This window comes from Dermochelys coriacea, chromosome 7, assembly GCF_009764565.3.
Source record: "Dermochelys coriacea isolate rDerCor1 chromosome 7, rDerCor1.pri.v4, whole genome shotgun sequence".
In the NCBI taxonomy this organism is placed as follows: domain Eukaryota; kingdom Metazoa; phylum Chordata; order Testudines; family Dermochelyidae; genus Dermochelys; species Dermochelys coriacea.
Genome location: NC_050074.1, coordinates 112,106,799 through 112,127,620, shown reverse-complemented (window position 1 = coordinate 112,127,620; position 20,822 = coordinate 112,106,799). Strand labels below are relative to the sequence as shown.

Sequence of the window (20,822 nt, the reverse complement as noted above, 5' to 3'; positions counted from 1 at the left end):
TGGGAGCACATATGCAGTTGGCACAGAAAGTGAAAATTTTCTGGAAAAAGCAGCAATGCACATTCTTCATTTAAATGAACATTTGGAGATGAGTTATTGTGTGGTATAAAACAATCTCATTACTTTGTACTGTACACAGAATACTCCTCTTCTATGTTTTCCAAAATAATGTTTTCTAAACCTAAAGGAGTACACTTAATGTTATGAGATCAAAGTTTGATCAACTCTTTTTTTCTTTTCTCTTCCTGAAATAATTATGTAATTCTTGGATTTTCCCAAACAAAACTGCTTCATTTCTTTTTCTTCAATGCCAACAGTCCAGCCCTCAGCTAACAGACAGTAAAAAAGGCAGTGCACACAGTGCAGTGAAAAAAGCTCCGGTAAGAAAACATATTTTAGTTTTAAGCTTCCAGAGGATTATTATGACCAACAGGAAGCCCAAACATTCTGTGTTATAAAATGTTCATTTACAGTGACCCCTTTAAAAGATCAAAGTCAAGACTTCTAAATTCCAGATAGGACACATTTTGTATAATCTAATAGGAAGTGTTTTTTTGGATTCTGTTAGCTAACACTTCCCCCCCCCCCCGCGAAAAAAAACCATGAGGGGATACTCCACGTAGTTCATCACAGGGAGCCCCAATGCATCATATGCATAGGGGAGGGATTTGGGAGGCCAGTGAGGAGGCAAAGAGCATGACCCTCTCACTGCATAGATCCTTGAGACAACTGCATATAAGGATTGTCCCTCTGTGTTGCTTCCTATCCCTGGCAGCACAACTGCCTGGGAACCAACTCTACCTTTGATTTACCACACTCCTCTGAAAATAGTAGAAAATAGTATTGTCAAGCTTCTATTTAGGTATTATAAACAATTAAAAATCAAAGCTATTAAAATAGCTTTGGATTTTGGGGTGAGGATTGTTATACTGAAGTTTTGCGGCTTTTGCTTAATATAAAAGGTGAGATTTTGTTTCATTCATTTTTAGCCTGAAAAGGTTGATAAAATGGTATTTTGAGAGTGGGCTGTGTAGTATATAAATCCCCATAATGCATGAAATGTCAATATACTATTTTATCAAAACCCCCATTTTGGTTTTTAGTAATTTAAATCATCCATATAAGGGACTTCTGTGTTCTGTTTCTTTGTGTCTGTATATAACACATTGCTAGCAGGCACTCATTTAGCCTATAGCAGTTCAAGACTGAGTCCCTGTTACATCCTGGTTCAAACATAGCCTGTTTTCCAGGGCAGATGAATTTTAGACTGCTCTTTGCTTTACTTAAATAGTTCACAAGGATGAAATAAGAGACGGATGTCAAAGGGTTTGGCTACACTACAGATGATACAACAGCACAGCTTTGGCACTGCAGCTGTACTGCAGTAGCCCCATAGTATAGACACTTGTTACAGTGACATTTTCTCCTGTCACTGTAGATAATCCATCCCCTCAAGAGGTGGTAGCTAGGTTGACGGAATAATTTTTCCATCAACTTAGGGTATGTTTGCACTGCAATTAAAACCCAGTGGCTGGCCTGTATCAGCTGACTCAGGCTTGCAGGGCTCAGGCTAAAGGACTGTGGGGCCTGGTCTACACTGGGGGTGGGGGGGGGCGATCTATGTGAATAACATAGCTGAAGTCGACGTACTTAGACCTACTCACCACGGTGTCTTCACTGCAGTGAGTCGAATGCTGCTGGTCTCCTGTCGACTCTGCCTGCGCCTCTCGTGGCGGTAGAGAACTGGAGTCGACGGGAGAGCGCTCGGGGGGGTCTATTTATCGCATCTAGACTAGATGCGATAAATTGAACCCTGCTGGATTGATCGCTGCCTGCCAAACTGGCGGGTAGTATAGACATACCCTAAAACTGTAGTGTAGATGTTTGGGCTTGGACTGGAGCCTGAGGTCTGGGGCCCTCCTCTCTTGAAGTGTCTGAGAACTCGGGCTCCAGCCCAAGTCTGAACATCTACACCACAATTACACAGCCCTGCAAGCCCAATCCCTGCGACCTCAAGTCAGCTGACACAGACCAGCCATGGGTGTCTAATTGCAATGTAGATGTAACCTTAGTGGTATCTGTACTGGGGCTCAGGTCAGCTTAACTACTTCTCTTAGCGACATAGCTAGGTCAACCTAAGTTTTAGGTGTAGACCAGGCCTCAGAAGGAAGCAAAAATAAAGAAATTGAAAAGAAACAACTTAGAGAAACCATATGAAAATACAAACTTAAGCCTTATCCTGGAAATACGATAGCATTCAGGTGGACTCAGGCACTATCCATTGCAGGATCATATTCTTATCTTAATGCTATATCTAGATAACTATGAATGAAATAAATTGTCTTTTCACTTCTTCCATCCAGTACAAAACTCTCTCTCTCACAGTAATATGAACTGTACCCATCTCTCCAAATTTTATATTTGAGAGAAGGTCCCCAAACCAGTCTCTGTAGCTAGTCTTCTGCTCCTTCTTATGGGTCTTACTCCTTCAAGACCTCTTGAGTTTAGGCAGAGACACTGTGTCACCTTCCCAACTAACTTCTTCCTCAACAGAACCCAGTTCTACTGAGTTCCCTTGGCAACCTCATGATGTCATTCAATCTGTTTAGGTGGTAGCAACAGTTTACCAGTCTAAGATTTCAGCTGTACTTGCTAGTATATACAAACGAATTTGTAGTACAAAGGCTCTACATCAAGGTAGAGGGGGGAGTCTGCAGTTCTGAAGGTATCAATACATATACCTGTTGTTAAGATCAACTTATTTATTACATAGACATAGTCCCATGCGGTCCCTGAAGGAGAGCTCTGTGTAAGCTCGAAAGCTTGTCTGTATTACTAACAGAAGTTGGTCCAATAAAAGTTATTACCTCACCCATCTTGTCTCTCTAATATCCTGGGACTAACAGGAAAGCTACAACACTCATTTATTACATAACATTTATAGCAGTAGAGTTTATAAAGCAACACAACTTTTGTAGCTGGTTAAACACTAAAGCAGAGCTGAGACACTTGATTTAGTGCAAATCTGCTTATGGCTAGTATATTCCCACATCAGAAACATTATGCCTGATGTTCAACAAGATAAAGACCATACCATAGCTATATTTCCTGCAACATTTTGTTTCCTCATGAGGGCTTGAAAGAGCTGTACTATGTCTTGAATGTTCCAATAGTGTCACGTTGAGGTACCGGATGAGGATAACTGAGTGGAAAGTGAGTTTGAAATGTAATTGACAGTTGCAAGGAAAAGGCATGATCTACAGCAAGGAAAACTTTTTCATAGCATTCATCACTCCTTAATGGAGATTGGGAGGGGAAGGGATCCACAGATGTGCAGACCAACTCCCATTTGTAATTTCATAATAGACTTTTGGCAATTACAAAATTTGCTTATGTGGAAAGGCAATATTAAGAGAGCCTTTACAGTATTTTGGCTGTCTTTTAATGAACTATAGCGGCTGGAAACAGGTGAGCCAGAACCATGGGACCAGCCATAGTTCCACAGACTAGCCTTCCTTCCATGGACCAGCTTTTGGGAACCTCTCATTACATAGTGTATTGTCCTTAAGGTTTTCAGTATCATTTGTGAGAGGAGAACATAATATTTTTCTGAGCTGATGTTGACTGAAATCCTACTGTCCTATAGCTACATATATGTTAATACAGACATTGTTTCTGTTTTATTTCCAGCCATCAGTTTTAAAGAGAATATCCCATTTGGGGTGCTTAATAACAGGGTGCGATAGTCTAGAACAACCTCTGATCTTAATGCAAACAGCTTGCAGGAATCTAGGTCTGGAACTAGGAATAGATGTACATTTAGCAATAAACTGTGCTGCTCATGAATTGATGGACTATGTAAGTTATTTTTAATATCTCTTCTTTAATTGATTTTAAAGTGATTGCTTATTGGTTCTTATTTGTTTTGTGGTAGCACATAGATGTCACAACCGCATTGTGTTGACAGTGTTCAAACATACAACAAAGACAAGTCTCCTGCCCTGATACACAAGGCTTTGAACATGTAGCCCCCGGTGGTGTGCACCACCCAAGGCAGCAGAAATGTTATGGGTGAGTGGAGGGAAGCAAGCTTCAGGGAGACCACTCATCCCCTTGTGTACTATACAGCAGAGCTCTGTAGTGACTCTCTGCATATGAACATGGGGAACAAGGGGCAGCTAGTGTGATGAGATATACCCATACCTACTAACAGAATGGGTCCCCAGGAATAAAACCTTGCATGGAGCAAGGCATAATGGGCCATAGCAGCTATTCCTCCTTATGACCTGGTGTAGCAGCTGTGGCTCGCTTCAGAGACACTTGGGACAGTTGTGACGAAGTCATCCATCCCTTTTCATGTGGGGTGTGATCCATTATTCAGGATTTGGCCTTGAGAACTTAAACACTGAAAAGCTAATTGTGTCAGCCAGCTTACTCTTATTTTTCTTTGAGACTTTTCTGATCAATCGTCAATTGTAGCAAACTGCTTTAATGGACAAATATTCATTACTAGTTAAATTGAGCAAGCCAAATTAATTTAATTTATGACCTAAGCTGGATGTGAGTCCAAGTTTCCAAAAAAGCCTTCGCTCATACCAATGTGCAGATTAATTATATACCTAGCTTCCACCCCCTCTTGCCTTTAAATGTCTAAATATCTTCATATTCTGCAAAGTAATGGATTCCTGCTGTAATCCATTCACACTATTCTTCCCCTGCCCCCGTATTTTATTGTACAACACCTGTTATGCTTTAAGGCTATACACACATCAAGATGTAGGGTACAATCTGCTCTGTAAAACAAAAAAAGATGCAGCAGCGAGTCTCAGATATGGGCCCATTCTACAGGGCTAAAAATAGCAGTCCAGGTGTTCCTGCTGGGGCTGAAGTCTGAGCTCTGAGACCCAGTGAGGGGGGTGAGTCTCAGAACCGGGCTCCCGCCTAGCAGGAATGGCTACACTGCTATTTTTAGTTCTGTAGCACAAGCCTTGTGAACCCAAGTTAGTTGACCCAGTCTCTGAGACTTGTTGCTGCAGGTTTTTCGTTTTTCTTGCATTGTAGATGTACTCAAAGACCTGTTATTGCTTGGTACAACTTCACCTATTGAACAGGAATATGTGGCACTCTTATAATTGGCTGTCAACATTTCTATGACAATTCCTATTTTGGCAGTGTTTATAATTTGGTCAGATTTATTTACCTCAGGCTGAAATTTTGAAAAGTATTTTTTGGTTATTTTTAAAGTTTAGAAATCATTCAGGATGCTTTTTTTTTTTTTTTTTTTTAAGAAAAGGTTACGTACTATTCTGTCTGGCGTAGTATTTAATTAGTTTTTTTATGTTCTGAGTGCTGTCAATGACAGAAACCCTTCATTGTTAATATCAGACATTTTATAAGACGCTTGTGGTATGTAACAGAAACTGTGCCAACTGAGGCCAATTTGGCACACACACAAATCCTATTTTAAGATGAACAGAACCTTAAATGATTAACAACGGGAACTGTCATAACATTAATGTTGTGTGAAAGTGATGAAAGCTAAAACTTCTCCTGTAGTTTGACATTCTGCCATTAATTCTACCTTTACCTAGACAGTATTGCCAACCGCAGGTTTGCAAAAATCATGAGTCAAGTCCCACAAATCATAAGAATGGCATTAAAACAATATATTTTGCTTCTTTTTCTTTGCCCTCTGGTTTCTGAGCCTTTAGAGTGCACTCATTTCATGTTTTCAAGCTTTTTTCTGCACCCATTAGGGCTAGAAACTTTGTGTGGGGTGTGTGTGAGAAAAGCTCACAATAAAATCATGAGAGTTGGCAACACTGCCTTGGACATGCACAGGTCTAAAAATAGCAGGAGGTAAACTCCATTCACCTCACACAAAGCCTGAGTAAATAGCTAATGGTCTCTGGACTGAAATAAGGGCTGTGTACCCTGCATTCACCTCGGGTGGGTTTTGTGGCCACTGGATCTGCATGATTGCATGGAAATTGTTTACCACAAAATTGTTACCATTTTTATCTTTTATACATTTAACTTATGTTTTTAGACCAAAGGAAAATATGAAATACTGACTGGAACACTCAAAAGTCCTGATGAAATGGTCGATTTGTATGTGGACCTAATTAATAAATACCCCTCTATTATTGCATTAGTAGATCCCCTGAGGAAAGAGGTAAGAGATATTTTGAAAGCTTTTAGATTATGCTTTGGGAAATATATTTTCTAAAGGATATAAGAAGCCATACAAACACTCGTGGGTGAAATTCACACCTATCCAGAGGGCCAGTACACCATTTATACACCACCTATATCCTACTTAATCCCCATTCTGAGCTTAAGTTGTACAAATGTGATGCATAGGCCATGTGTTAACTCTGCACAGACCTTGTGTACTCATCAGGAACCATGGAAGGAATTTCACTGAGCTTGCATGCGTTTACCAAAAATTAAAACCATAAGGAAAAAGTGGCATTTTTCACTCTCTTTGAGAGACCCAGAATGAAAATTTATGTCAGACTTCATTCACATGTCCACAAATTGGTAATAATGGTCCTTACTTTATATACATTTGACATGACACTTGATAGAAATTAATCCTGATTAGTGTGAGCATAATGCAGATACACAATACGTAATGTGTTTTAAAGAATTAAATGAAAATGAAGTTCTGGCAGATTCCACTTGCTAAGCCACTGTCATTTTAATTACACATCCTTTCTTGGGTGCTCATATAGTATTTTAGATACATTGCAAAAGTGAAAAACTACTTGTGCAGCAGGAAAAAAGATTTAGATATAGCTGTACATTCCTAAGAATCATTTAGTAATAAATTGCTATGATACTATCGCACCAACATTTACACTCATACTGCAATATAAACCTAAATTTGACAGTGCTGCTCAACAGCGTTAAAAGGAGTGGTAGAACCACATAGAATTAACTGGAGTATATTAACATTAGATTTAACTACCAATAAAATCAAAATTAGAAGAGAAACTGATTTGGCCAATAAATTATAATTAAGTAGAATATTAAATATGATATGAAGATATTTATATGGATGAAAGGGACAAATTTTATACATTTAAATATCAATAGTTTTATCATTGTTTCCAATTATGTTAATATATAGGTTTGCTATATTTCAAAATGACAAAAACACAACTATAGCCATGGAAATATATTTTCCACTGTTCTGCAGCCACATAATTTAATGTGGAATCTATCCCTCGGAGAAGAATTATGCACCAAATCCCTACATTTTCAAAACAAAAACAATGTAGCTTTCTAGCCTTCATGCTTATGAAGAAAACCTTAAAAATGTGAACCAAGGGTAAACCAATGCAATGTTGTCTTCCTGAATCTGTCCATAGCCTGAAACAATAGCTCTGAGAGGAGTGAACTGCCCAGTTCATCTCAATGGGTTGTCGACTCTGAAACCTAAAGGTGACCATTTAAATATGAACGTTTAAAACAATTTCATTGCTGATCATCCTAGCAGAAATGTATAGCTAGCTTTGCTTCTCTCACAGTTCTAAATTGAGTCACGCTCTTCCCGAGGTGCCAGAAGCCCAGATTGTTCCTTAGCTGCCAAAACTTCCAACTTCCCCTGACAGCTGCTGTGATGAAGTTATGTGCTTTCAGTATAGAAATCTGCAGAATATCAAAAATTGAATATGGGGCAGCTTAAAATAGTTCACTATTTAACAAAAACGAATGACAAAGCTTACAACACAGCTTTGCCACAAACATTTGAGCATTTTAGAATTATCACTAATCTGGACCCATTTCATCTGTCCATTCTTGTACAGCAAAACACTTTAGTGAGTGCTTAACTTTAGGCATGTGCTTAAGTGCCATCATCTTCAATGTGACTTAAGCATGCACTTAAATGCTTTGCTGAATTGGAGCCCCACATAGTGCAAATTTCTAATTACAGATACAGATTGTGTGTGATTGGTAGAGCAAGAATTATGAACTGAGGAAATTTACAAATCTTCTGAGAATTTTACCATCTATTCACAGATAGTTTGTGAACAGAAAAAAGGCCAACTTTTTTTGCTGTTCTCTCTGAGTCTGACTGCAGCTCTTATCTTCCTGTCTTGATACATATCATCAGGCCGATTATATGCCTACTTTCTGTTTCACTATTTCATATTTAAATGGGATATGGATTTTAAAATAAATAAATTTCTAGCTATTTAGCCATATTTTATGTTGGATCAATTGCCTGGAAACTATTTTATATTCCATTAGTTTTCCTTTAACCCAAATCTGCAGGAGTGTAATCTGGGTAGCAGACACCTACATTCAATTCATTTTGCAGTAATATATTAGCTGATGCTTTTTACCTGTGACTAGCTCTCTTCTTGCCTTTAGCAAAATCCCTACAGCCAAACAAAATGCCAGTGATATATTTGATTTGTGTCTGTTAATAAAAATAATTTCTCTATGTGAATGATAGCCCTGGGGCGAAATCCTGGTCCCACTGAAGTCAATGGCTGCTTTGCATCAACATTAGTGAGATCAAAATTTCACACTTGGTGTTCCCTATGCCCCCCACCACCACCTTATTTTCACCCCTCAACATTTTTTTTTATTGTTTTCCTAAGTTTGTCCTATAAACAACTAATCATTTACTTTATTGTTTACCCAGGATGGCCAGCAATGGAGCAATATATGTAATGCTGTTGGTTCCAGATGTTATTTGATTGCCGAAGATGCAGCCAAAAGTATTTCTAAACTTGTAGAGGATCAAAATATAAATGTACCAAAATGCAGTGGTCTTATAATAAAATATACAAATCAAACCAAGATATCTGACCTCATGGAACTTACCCGACTTCTAGATGGTGAGTAGTGGAAAAGTCTGAATTTCAAAACCCTATAATGAATACATTAGACAGCTACACCTATGCAATCTATAAATATGTAATATTTCACATTTAAATTCAGAAGTTGACAGTTTAGGACGTGCTTATTAAAAGAAATTAAAACTCATGGCTTGATTGCCAAATATATTTAGGAGTTCATATATTTTAAAAATATTTAAGGAATCCTTATAATATATTCCAATGCTTCAAATGCATCTGAGTGATACTGTGCATGTCTTGAATGTGTATGTATTTTCAAGCTATGGCTAAACTTTATATATTCAGGCACCAGAACTGAAAAACAAACATTCAAACAAAAGCTGAACTGGAGGAAGCGGAAACGTTATCTGTAACAAACAAACAAAACCAGATTGCTCCACAAATGTAGTCTAGACAGATAAATTAATGATTCTCTGTTATTGACCCTTGGTCGTTACTGTACGTAAAGTTTGTGGAAGGGAGTTACATTTGTCAGCATCTTAATTTTGTTCTTTATAGTTTCCCAGAGACTTTATGATGCATACATTTTTATTCATCTAACTGTTCCCCTCCTCCCTAAAATAAAACAAAATAAAAAACCACCATGTCAAAAATCAACGAATAGTGAGCTTTCGGATTTAAATCACACCAGGTGAGAGGGCTGCTTTTCATAGTGAAGAGGAATCACTTCTGCTAAGCAAGAGAATACATTTAGAATTAGAATACAGTACCTAGAATCCCATTCTACCATCTGGAATACATTGCCAGAATGATCAACTTAGCCTATAGTAGTTATAAGAATTAGGGCACAGATGCTAGGTGTCACCTTAGCCAGGCTAAAAGGAAATAGTTTTAATAAGGTAAAAGGAGAAATAATAAAAATGCAGACATGTATTATATTGCAACCGTTAAACAGATATTATTGTATACTTTTCTATCAGGAGGGCATTTACTCCATCTTTCCCCTATTTGTATTTAACCTCAGAGCGAGCCAAAGGACTTAATGTATAAAAAGTGAAATCTATATTTTTGTGAAATATATAAAATATTTACTAATGAAGGTTAAAAACTCATTGTATAGGTCAAAAACATATTGCCATATTAGGAAGTCCAGCTGGAGAATCTTCAGATGATAGCCTTGTAGATCTGGTATGTATTGAAAGCTGTTCAGTTGCAGAATTGCTAAACCATTGCTTTTATCATGAACTGGTATTTAGGAGAAAGGCTGTCTGTGTTTGAGAAAGACATATAAGCTATTAAAAGGGTTTTTTTCCTTAGAAAGTCACCTTTTATAGAGAGTTAATCTTTGAACTTTTATTATTTTTAAAAGCAAGAAAATTGCCAAAGCAGGATAAAGAGAACATACTTAAAAGTGTGTATTATCTATTGGCTTGCATTAGTTTGTAAAAATGTAAATGAATTACTGAAATTATACCTGAATAGTAACAACAATCTTGTATAGTACATCTTAGCTCTGATAGTCTGTTTGTATTGACATTGCATTTGCAAATAAACTTTCATTTCTTATGACAGTGATAATTAGTGTGCAACTCCAACTATATATTTAAATAAAGGAAAGTTTTATTCCCACATAGAGAGATGAGAAGTACTGTGAATAGGGTTTACTTTAGGACATCAAAGTTAAATAACTAGGAAGAAAGTGACTTCATTGCTAAACTGTGGAATTTTAAAATATGCACTTTTTTTGTCCTAAGGCTGTTGGCCTGGGTGCCAGGTTTATCAAGTTGGGAGGTCTTTCGCGTGGAGAAAGGGTGACCAAATACAACCGCCTTCTTACAATAGAGGAAGAACTGGCCAAGAACAGAACACTGCGTATGAGCTTCTTTTTTACTTGTTTTCAGCTTGCAATGAATAAGAGAACAAAGATTGCAGGAGGAATGATTGAAACTGCTCCACGGGAGGGAAAAGGAATGAAAAGACTATAAATAAGCAACAACAAAAAACTAGGATGGCACTTGCCACAACGTATATTGTTGTCCTAATGGATTATCTGTTTACCTGAATGTTAAAATAGTCCCCTTCTTGAGGAGTAGCCTACATCACATTTTTCAGCAGAATTAATTGGTTAGAATCTTCAAGCCCAGGTTGGCAAAAATAAGATAAAAGTTGCATTAAATTAAGGTTTCTCCTCACAGAAAATTTTAATTCAAAAGCAGATGTGTCGCCACCATAGCTTCAGTTTACAACCCATTTCACAGTAATATTCTTTACAAAAACTATGTTGAGAAAGTTCAGGTTGCATGAATAAGCATTCAAAAGTCAGGAAATGCTAATGTTAAGGATGCATTTGCAACGTGAGTTGTGTGTGCTCCTTATAAAGAACAGGAGTACTTGTGGAACCTTAGAGACTAACAAATTTATTAGAGCATAAGCTTTCGTGAGCTACAGCAGATGCATCAGATGAAGTGAGCTATAGCTCACGAAAGCTTATGCTCTAATAAATTTGTTAGTCTCTAAGGTGCTGCAAGTGCTCCTTTTCTTTTTACGGATACGGACTAACACGGCTGCTACTCTGAAACCTGTGCTCCTTATATGTACCAGGATGAATGACATGGCCTGCATCTTCTCTCATGCCAGTTTTATGCTGGTATAACTTCACTAACTTCAGTGGAGTCACTCCTGATTTTTACCCGTGTGAGAGTAAAAGCCCAAAATCTTTAATCCTTTGATAGCGTATTATTTCTTGCATATCTCAGATTTTTTTCACACAACTTTATATTCACAGGTATAGCATGTAATATAGTTTCATTTTTATACTTTAGATTTTTCTTATACATGATATGTGTAACTGTCAGCAACCATGTACTCTACATGTTCTATACAAGTGTAATAGCCTTCCTTATGTTCAATTCAGAGGGTGAGGCAGCTAAAGGAACACAGCCAGTTTAATTTTTTTTTTTTTTGGTAAATAAAATGTTTACCTATTATTATATATACTACTTACTTTCCCTAGCACCACCATTTTTTGCATGGGTCTTGGCTAGGACTATGACAAAAAAAAAAAATCTATGAAATCAGTTTACTTTACACATATGTAAAGACTGTTACAACTAAACAGCAATATAGTAATATAATAGCCCAAATAGAAGTTCACCATGTCCATTTTACTAGGAAGGGGACTTAGCTGAACCTGCATGTGCAGCACCATCTTTCTTATGTGCATTTCAAGTGACGGGGCACATAACTACAGCGGTATGAACTTAACTGGCTCATCAGTATTTTAGTATGCAGTACTTTAGTGCAATAAACAAAAAGATACCAAGCATTGACAAATGTTTAAAAATACACCTCAAACTTCAGCAGTTTCTTGCAGATAACACTGCTCTAGCTGTAATAAACCCCAGTAGCAAAATCCGCATCCACCTCTAACTACTTCCATCTCCACATGGATCAGGGAGAAGGGATGGACCTATCACTATGCCCTGAAGATTAACAAAGTCAGGCTATTATGGACCAAGGTTCTGATCCTGCAACCAACAGTGTACTGGTGAACTGCTACACCTGCATTTAGCCCCATTAGACTCTAAGGGCCAGATTGCAGAAAGTATTTAGGCACCTAAAGATGCAGCTAGGTGACTAGTGGGTTTTTCAGAAGTGCCAAGGCATCTGGGAGTTCGGTACCCTGCCACTTTTGAAAATCCCATTAAGCACCTATCAGCATCTCTAGGCACCTTAATACCTTTAACAATCTGGCCTAGCTTCTCTGTCACTTGTAGATCAGTCCCAAGGGAGGTAGTGAGTTTTCATTAATTTTAAAACCGTGTACTTACGTAAATTAAGCATAATACAGGCATCATTTGGGATTATATTTTTTTAAATCTAGTGTAATGTCTGCAAATTTGTTTAGATCAAGGAATTTTTTTTTCCATTGCAGGTTCAGGAGAAAACCATGAATTTGTTGATTTTGCTGAAGAGGCACAAACAGCAGAAGAACTTCTCGATGCACTCCCTCCCCTAGAGCAGGACTCATGGCCTTCACAGCATTCTCAGCCTCCGCTGGCCCAGGACCAAAATCCTGTTTCCTTACATGGTGGTACACTGCATCTCAACAAGGCTACAAAGATGGACGCATCAATATTTCCTTAATGACAGTTTGGCACTAAGTTGATATCAAAGGTCTAGTCCATCAAGATGCTGAGCATCCTCAGCTCTCATTAAAGTTAATAGGAGTTGAAGGTGCTCAGCATCACACAGGATTGGATCCTAAATTTTGAGTTTTAGGTTCTGATGATGCCGTTAGGTCTGTGAGGAGGTTAATCATGTGCTTGTATGGAACCCTACTTAAGTTTCCACATGGTTGCAAGGGGTTCCCCCTCGTTCCAATGCAATAAGGCGAGACTCTAGTGAATTCTCAGTGAATCAAACTTCAATTGTTTGATTGCCATTAATTCTACCGTTACATCTACCTAACAAACTATTTTTAAATGCCTGAAGTTCAGCATTACTTTGTTTTCATTCAAACACATCCTATTTTGATAGGTTTTGTACCTGTTCATGTTTTAATTGTCTCTAATTCTGCTGTATCTGCTACACCTTGTATTTAGCTGTGACATGACGAGTACCTTTTCCAGACCGAGAAGAGCTCTGTGTAAGCTCAAAAGCTTGTCTCTCTCACCAACAGAAGCTGGTACAATAAAAGATATTACTTCACTCACCCTGTCTCTATAATTCTGCTATAAGACACTGCACTACTAAAATAGGTGTTTATATTTCTTTGTATATATTTTAGCCAGGGTAAATTTGTAACACAAAATAATCCTACACAGTAAGTCATTTCTTATTTTAGATATTCTATAACATTTACCTGAAGATACTTTGTGTGGGATTTTCAAAAACTGCTCCACACTGACCTATCTCTACTCCCACTGACTTCAGTAGAAACAGAGTTAGGCCAGTAGGGAGAAGTTTTTGAAAACTCTTACTCATCATCTCCAAAACAAGATTTTGGAGTACTGGATGTTTTAATAGCATTATTTTTCTCTAGACTCTGCATAACTATATATACTTTTTAAACAATAACAGTCTATTTATTTTAAAATGATGTCTAAGGTTTATATACAAGAACAACAAACTATGGACAAGTAATAATCAAACACTTTATGAAAACAAAGAAACTTGACTGTTATGCTATTTCATCACACAACACATCCTCAATACCTCTCATCAGCCTGGTGTACATCAGGAATTTTGTCCTGATTTGAACAATTGATGGCCAGTTACATCAGTGTAAACCCCAAGTGTAGACAAAAAGAGCTGCACTTTGCACAGATAGAAGAGGTTACCCCATTTTCAAGTAAAGAATAACAATAATAAGATTTCACAGTGTCTGGGAAACTGTCAGTAAGATTTTTAATAAGCAACAGTGAAAAGATAAATAATTTATATCAGTGTAACAAATAGTTTACATAGAAGTAGTATTTTTTAAAAAAAACACTTCTGTTTTAGGATAGCTTGCGGTTAACATACAGCAGTAGTAGTAATTTGAGGGAAAATACATTTATAAAATTTTACATTTTAAATTCAGTGTAAGCAAACAGATACCTAAGTGTAAAATTAACTACTAAAAACCCACAGAAATGTAGATATACAATAAAGTGACAAATTTCCCCAAATTTAGGAAATACATTTAGTTAACTAATTAGATCAACCAAGATTTGCTTAGCAAACATGCCAAAAAAAAAGGCACAACTACCACATTCATGACTATCATTTTCTTTCTAACAGAGAAGCACCAGACAGCTCCATGCAAAGCCAAGCTAACAAACTGAAGACATTCATCCTTTTCAATAGTTAAAATACTATCACTGTTTCTTATGGGCATTAAAAAAAAATAGTGCATTCAAGTATATTACCACTCAACATCAGTAACACCAATCTTAAGTTTAAGTTAAAAAATAAATCCCTGATTACATTTGTTTGTTCAATGTAGCAGACAAGCAGAGTAAAATATTGTGCTGATTTTTAAAAGTGTCTATGGAATGGGGATTGGTAGTGAAGAGTAAGTTATATACCTGTAGCTCTATCTTCACTGGAGAGAAGGGCCTTGATAAAATGTGGCACTTGTGTCATCACATAACACAACTCATGCCACCACAGTATAAGGCTTACAAGGATCATGTTGTAAGTTTGTGTGTTAGTAATATTGGACCTCCTCTTGAAGTCAATGGGAGCTCTGAGTGCAAATCAATTGTAAGATTGACAGAGAGGCCCAATCCTGTATAAATTTACTCACAGGAGTCCAGTAAAATTTATTATTTATTACAGGAGCCCCTAGTGGCTCCAACCAACTTCAGATCCCCACTGTGCTGGGTGCTGTCGGTGCCATGAAGAGTTTACAATCCAAACAGACAAGATAGACAAAAGTTGGGAGAACAAGACGGGGAACTGAGGCACAAAAACATAAGTGATTTGCTCCACAACATATAGGAAGCTGTGTCAGAGCTGGGAACAGAATCCAGATCTCCTAAGTCCCAACCCAGTGCATTAACCACAGGCCCATCCTTCATCTTCAACTCAAAAGGATTTACATTTACTTCAGCGGGAGTTGGCTCATTAAAGCCAGACTACAATAGACTCCTATGCATAAGGGTTATTTACTTGTGTAATGATGTGCAGGAATGTATTGTCACACTGTGATCCAGTAAAGGGGGAGTGGAAATGTCCACATAGGCACAGCTTTTCAGGATTGGGTCTTGTTCATTATTTTCCTATTCCCACTCTATATTGAGGACTCACTCCACTGAAATCAATAGGAGTCTTTCCATTGATTTCAATGGAAGTGGGATCAGATCTTAACAGCAGTTTCAATTCCCACAGGCTAAGGAAGCATCAGTTTAACATTCTAAATTTAGAAAAAGTTACCAAAACTCCTGGTACCAAACTGGCAAACTGCACTGCCTGTTTTCACTGCTCGTGTCAACCGTTTACTGGAGAGACCATTTCACGTTTGTGCTTTAAAATGATTTAAAATAGCCTGTGTGGAGATGTTAGTGAGGAGGAGATCAGTAGAAGCCCTGTATTAAACAGGGATCAAAACATTTTTAAGGCAGTGTCTCAAACTGATTTTTATTGATATTACCCAGTCTAAATGAGGAAAGGTACTTCTTTGTGATTACCTACTTAGGGCCTGATCCAAAGCCCACTGAAATCAGAGGGAAACCTTTCCACTGACTTAATGGGCTTTGGATCAGTCCCTTATTGGCTTTTACAAAGTGTCCAGTTGTTAACACACACACACACACACACACACACACACACACAGAGTGGGATTTTTTTGATAAAATTAAAAAATAATATTGTGAGTAACCTATTATCTAGAAAAATACACATACGAGGCCAAAACAAAAAGGGATTTTGAGTTGTATATAGTTAAGTAACCTGCTAATGCATATACCAAAACTGCATACAATAGGCCATTTCAGTAAGCTATTACTGAATATAGTTCTGAGTGTAGAATATAGCCCTTGCCAATTCACCTAAGCAATTTACACTTACTGAGAAGGACTTCCAAAAATCTCAGCCTTTTAGCATAACAATTAGCAGTTAGAGCTGTCTGAATCTTTTGCTTTATCAACAGTAGTTTCTTTATATAATTGTTTATTTTTTTCTTCTTTCATCTTGTGTTGATTTATGATTTTTTCAAGCATCTGGTCTTTGGTTTGTGCTTGGCTGGCGGAAACAGGATCTAAAACTACGATCGATTCCATTTGATTTTCACTGCTAATAGATTTTCTTGCAAATCCCAAGTAACTAGGTGACCTGGGAAGAAAAGCAGAATAAATAGATAAAAGGTTTCTTTATCACATTTTTGGAACAAAAGTGAGCAGAAATGTATTTAAATTATTAACAGCATGGATGACCAGGATAGTTGCATTGTACTGACAATGACACACAAGTATAATAATCAGTTAATATACTAAATACACTATGAATTTAAGAAGTAAACTAGGAAAATTTAAGTTATACAGCAGCAAACAAGGGCTTTCAGACTATGAAGGAGAATGTCACTTAAAAATGACACTCTCTTTTCTGTGATCTCTCTATATCAGCTCATAGCTGGACCCCAGGTTTTAGGTTCTACATGTCAGTCAGGGAGGTGGCAGTAAATAAAACTCAGGATTTTCACACCATAATCCTGTAGTGAAGTAGGGAGAACCTGGCTTCTTGTCCACAACTGCATTCTGCCCCCTCAAAGATGAACACAGCCTAAATGTCCTAAACTCTGCCACATGCTACAGAGGTAGACTGAGATAGTCAGATATTCAAATTGTGCTCACCATTCTGCATCATTCTCAATGTAGAGCACTTCTGACAATCCAGCCATGAGATTCACTAACACGCAGAGGGGAATGGGCCCAGATTCTACACTTTTTGAGATAGACTAAATACTCTGATCGTTTGCTGTGGGGAGATCCTCACAGGAAGAAGAATATATTGTGGGTACTTGCCTAGGGAGACCACCACAAAGCAAACTGAAAGGGCTTGACTACTTTGGGGAGTTTTCTACTAGTGAAGTTACAAGTGTGCAACCCCCTAGTGTAGATAAGTGCACCAGTGTAAAATAGGGCTAGCACTTGTATGACTGTCTAAATGAGACTACAAAAGGGGTCTACTTGGGGCAGCTACATCCCTGTGACTAGGTAAGCATGGGCAGATGAACTACATCAGTGCAAAAATCCCTAATGTAGATAACCCCTAGATTCACCAACAAGTTGGTGGCTCTGCTCTCATGGAAGAGCTAACTACACGTGACTGCTGGATTCAGCTTCACATGCTTGCCTGCAGCCATTTTTTGCCCATCCCCAACACAATCAGTAATGCAGCTCCAAGCTGCCAGTAAGTGAACTTGAGTATTGAAAGGAAAAAACTAGAATCTACAGAAGGAAAAGTAGTGAATGTGATGGTTCCATCTATTATGAGCTGCCCTCTCATGTGACTGTCTGAGACAGAAAGACAACAGGGAGAGAGGACACCTGGTTCAGCAACTGAAACTCAAGCGATCAGATTTCATGGGCTCCTACCGGACAGACAGGGAGGTAGTAAATTCTGCAACCTGAACTGATGTAAGTAAAGTCACAGAAATAGCAAGTTGTACTGAAAGTTTGTATTCTACACCCTAAGAGTGAAATTTCTCATCTGGTTTACGCAAGAGACAAATGTTTTGCATCTACATTTCAAACGGCACATGGTTGTTTGTATTTAATGAAATTCCACGTTCAAGCAACCTTCACAAGCATCATGTCTAACATAAGAGCTTCAGTACAAGTTAATTAATTCTGAAATTGGCACTAATATATACAGTTGCAGACTCACTTGAATACAGTCAAAACACACAAAATTAACAAGGAAAATGCATCTTATTTTATGCAAATGATGCCTCACAAGCTTATTTTTGCTGAAAATACAAGGTGGGATATTTTGAACATTACAGAGAATGAAACTTTTCAGAGCAGTGTAACTACAAGAGGGTTATTTTAGAAAGTGCTACCTCTGAAAAGCTGATTGCCCAACACTATAAAAATGGTCAAAGCCATAAATGCCACGTTCATTTTTATTTCACTTCAGAGGTAACTATCTTTCAAATCTCAACAGCTGGACTATTTAATACAATCTGGTGAATCAAAGTATAATTCTGCACTGGGCTCACAGCAGGGAGTCTGCATTAGTGCGTGGCAGCCATCCAACAACTGATGCACAGCCAAACACTCTGAAGTCTGTTTCACTTACAATAAAAATGGATAAAACTGCAATCATATTTACCACCTTCAAGGACAGAAAAATGAAAGATTTAAATCTGTCAATATAAAATAATCACTGGATTTCTCCATGAAACTAAGTCCAGTGTTATATTTTCTAGTGTAAAAGAAGAATGACTATTCACAATTCGTTTTACTAGGATTTCCTTCTTCAAGTCCTTTACACAGCTACACCAGTTTGTTAGGACTGCTGCTAGGGAGTGTTATTATTTAAATTATAAATCCCATTTATATATCTCACTCGTAACAGTTCAAATACAGCTGAAATTTGGAATGATATAGTTTCAGCCCAAGAGTAAATATAACGTCATTTTAAAAAAGCGAAGAAAATTCCATGCGTTGTCAAAAAAAAAAATCAACTTTTATTGCCACAAATAAAGGTTGGGAGAGCAATTAGTGCATAATATGGTTAACTGCCTTTTAAATTATATATTACTATAAATCCAACTGACTCAGATATTTACTTCCAGCTCTATACAAAGCATCTTTCCATTCAGAATTTTACTTTAGAGGTCAAACTCAAATTATTAGTTGTGCAAATATGTATTGAAGACTGAAATATTCTCTGGAGTTCATATTTACAACAGAATAGTGCTGAAATCCACACATATTACATTTTTCAAAGTGACTAAATGTTTCTAATCTATTACATGAAACCTAAATACATTTTTACATGATAAACAGTAATATAACTGGCAGCCTAATGTGTCAGCTCCCCTGCAGTTTCGAGCAGGAGCGCTTGTAATTTTAACACAAAAATACTCACATTAACATCGTGACACAAGCCAACAAAAGCAACAAAACAAAGAGTTATGACTGACTGTCAATCTGAGAAATAGTGCCACTGTTGCTTTTGCAATAATTCTGATCTTGGGGGCAGCTGCAATATAACAGGACAAACTGAGGACCAGTTCTGCCAGCTCTGATATGGATTTTCCTTTTTGTCACTGGTTTGCATTGTAACTTTAAGATTATTAAAATCTGGTTTTCTGTTAATTATATCATTTTGTTATAGACATTAAAAGCTAAAGATTTCTAAATACATGTCTGGACAGAGTCTTGATCATTTGCAAAAGCACAAGCCCAAAAGGACAACATTAAGAGAGTGAAAAAACACTACTGAAACGTTCATGTTTCGATCCCACATTTTGATGACATTAACACAATTCTACACTAACTATGATTTCAGGAGAAAGAGCAAGGAGTCCTTGTGGCACCCTAGAGACTAACAAATTTAGTCTCTAAAGTGCCACAAAGACTCCTCGTTCTTTCTGCTGATACAGACTAACATGGCTACCACTCTGAAACCTATGCTTTCAGGATTTCTCTATTAATTTGCCATATCGAAGCAAAATCTCCTGAAAAGAGTGTTGTCCTCGTCCAAAACTAAATATGGTTTGAAGCTTTATGAAAGTTGTGGACTAGATTACCATCATATTGTGGGACACTGCAGCTTACACTACCTAGAAACCAAACCTGCGACTCATGTTCAGGTTTGAGGGTTGTTGTAGCTGTGTTGGGCCTGAGAGACAAGCTGGGTGAGGCAATATGTTTTATCGGACCAATTTCTGTTAGCGAAAGAGAGAAAATTTCCAGCTACACAGAGCTTGTCTCTAAGGGTATGTCTATGCTGCCCGCCGGATTGGCGGGTAGAGATCGATCCAGCGGGGGTCGATTTATTGCATCTAGTCTAGACGCAATAAATCGACCCGAGCGCTCTCCAGTCAACTCCGGTGCTCCACCAGGTGAGAGACGCAGGCGGAGTCAACAGGTGAGCGTCAGCAGTCAACTCACCACAGTGAAGACACCGTGGTGAGTAGATCTAGGCAAGTCAACTTCAGCTACGTTATTCACATAGCTAAAGATGCGTAACTTAGATCAATCCTCCCCACCCCGTCCAGCTTAGACCAGGCCTAAGACTTAGTTTGTCATATCTTTGTCTACTAAGGGTATGTCTACACTACAAGTCGGATAGTGATCGATCTATTGGGGATCGATTTATCGCGTCTAATGTAGACATGATAAATTGATCCCTGATCGCTCTGCCGTCGACTCCTGTACTCCACTGGGGCAAGAGGCGGAAGCGGAGTTGACGGGGAGTGGAGACAGTCAACCCCAAGCCGTGAGGACGCGAGGTAAGTCGACCTAAGATATGTCGACTTCAGCTATGCTATTCTCTTAGCTGAAGTTG

At 37.9% G+C, this 20,822-nt stretch overlaps 2 protein-coding genes across 5 annotated transcripts in view; one reads left to right on the top strand and one right to left on the bottom strand.

The window, feature by feature from the left end:
- Positions 1 to 13,477, top strand: part of ENO4 (enolase 4) — a 33,562-nt gene extending 20,085 nt beyond the window's left edge. The window contains exons 8-13 of the mRNA XM_038410460.2: positions 3,691 to 3,858; positions 6,050 to 6,175; positions 8,660 to 8,855; positions 9,937 to 10,004; positions 10,571 to 10,688; positions 12,751 to 13,477. Of these exons, the coding sequence (XP_038266388.1) occupies positions 3,691 to 3,858; positions 6,050 to 6,175; positions 8,660 to 8,855; positions 9,937 to 10,004; positions 10,571 to 10,688; positions 12,751 to 12,962 (888 nt within the window). The 3' untranslated portion in view covers positions 12,963 to 13,477. The remainder of the gene's footprint in view (positions 1 to 3,690; positions 3,859 to 6,049; positions 6,176 to 8,659; positions 8,856 to 9,936; positions 10,005 to 10,570; positions 10,689 to 12,750) is intronic.
- A 731-nt stretch (positions 13,478 to 14,208) lies between these two features.
- SHTN1 (shootin 1) overlaps positions 14,209 to 20,822 on the bottom strand; it is a 91,434-nt gene continuing 84,820 nt past the window's right edge. For 2 of the 4 annotated variants that reach the window (XR_006282753.1, XR_006282754.1), the window contains 2 exons: positions 16,120 to 16,634; positions 14,209 to 16,017 (listed from right to left, as the gene is read on the bottom strand). Coding sequence is in view for 2 of the 4 variants with exons in the window: in XM_038411550.2 (XP_038267478.1) it covers positions 16,412 to 16,634 (223 nt within the window). In the remaining 2 variants the exon portion in view is untranslated. Of the gene's footprint in view, positions 16,635 to 20,822 lie in introns of all 4 variants that reach the window. The other 2 variants (XM_038411550.2, XM_043518919.1) reach the window with 1 other exon arrangement.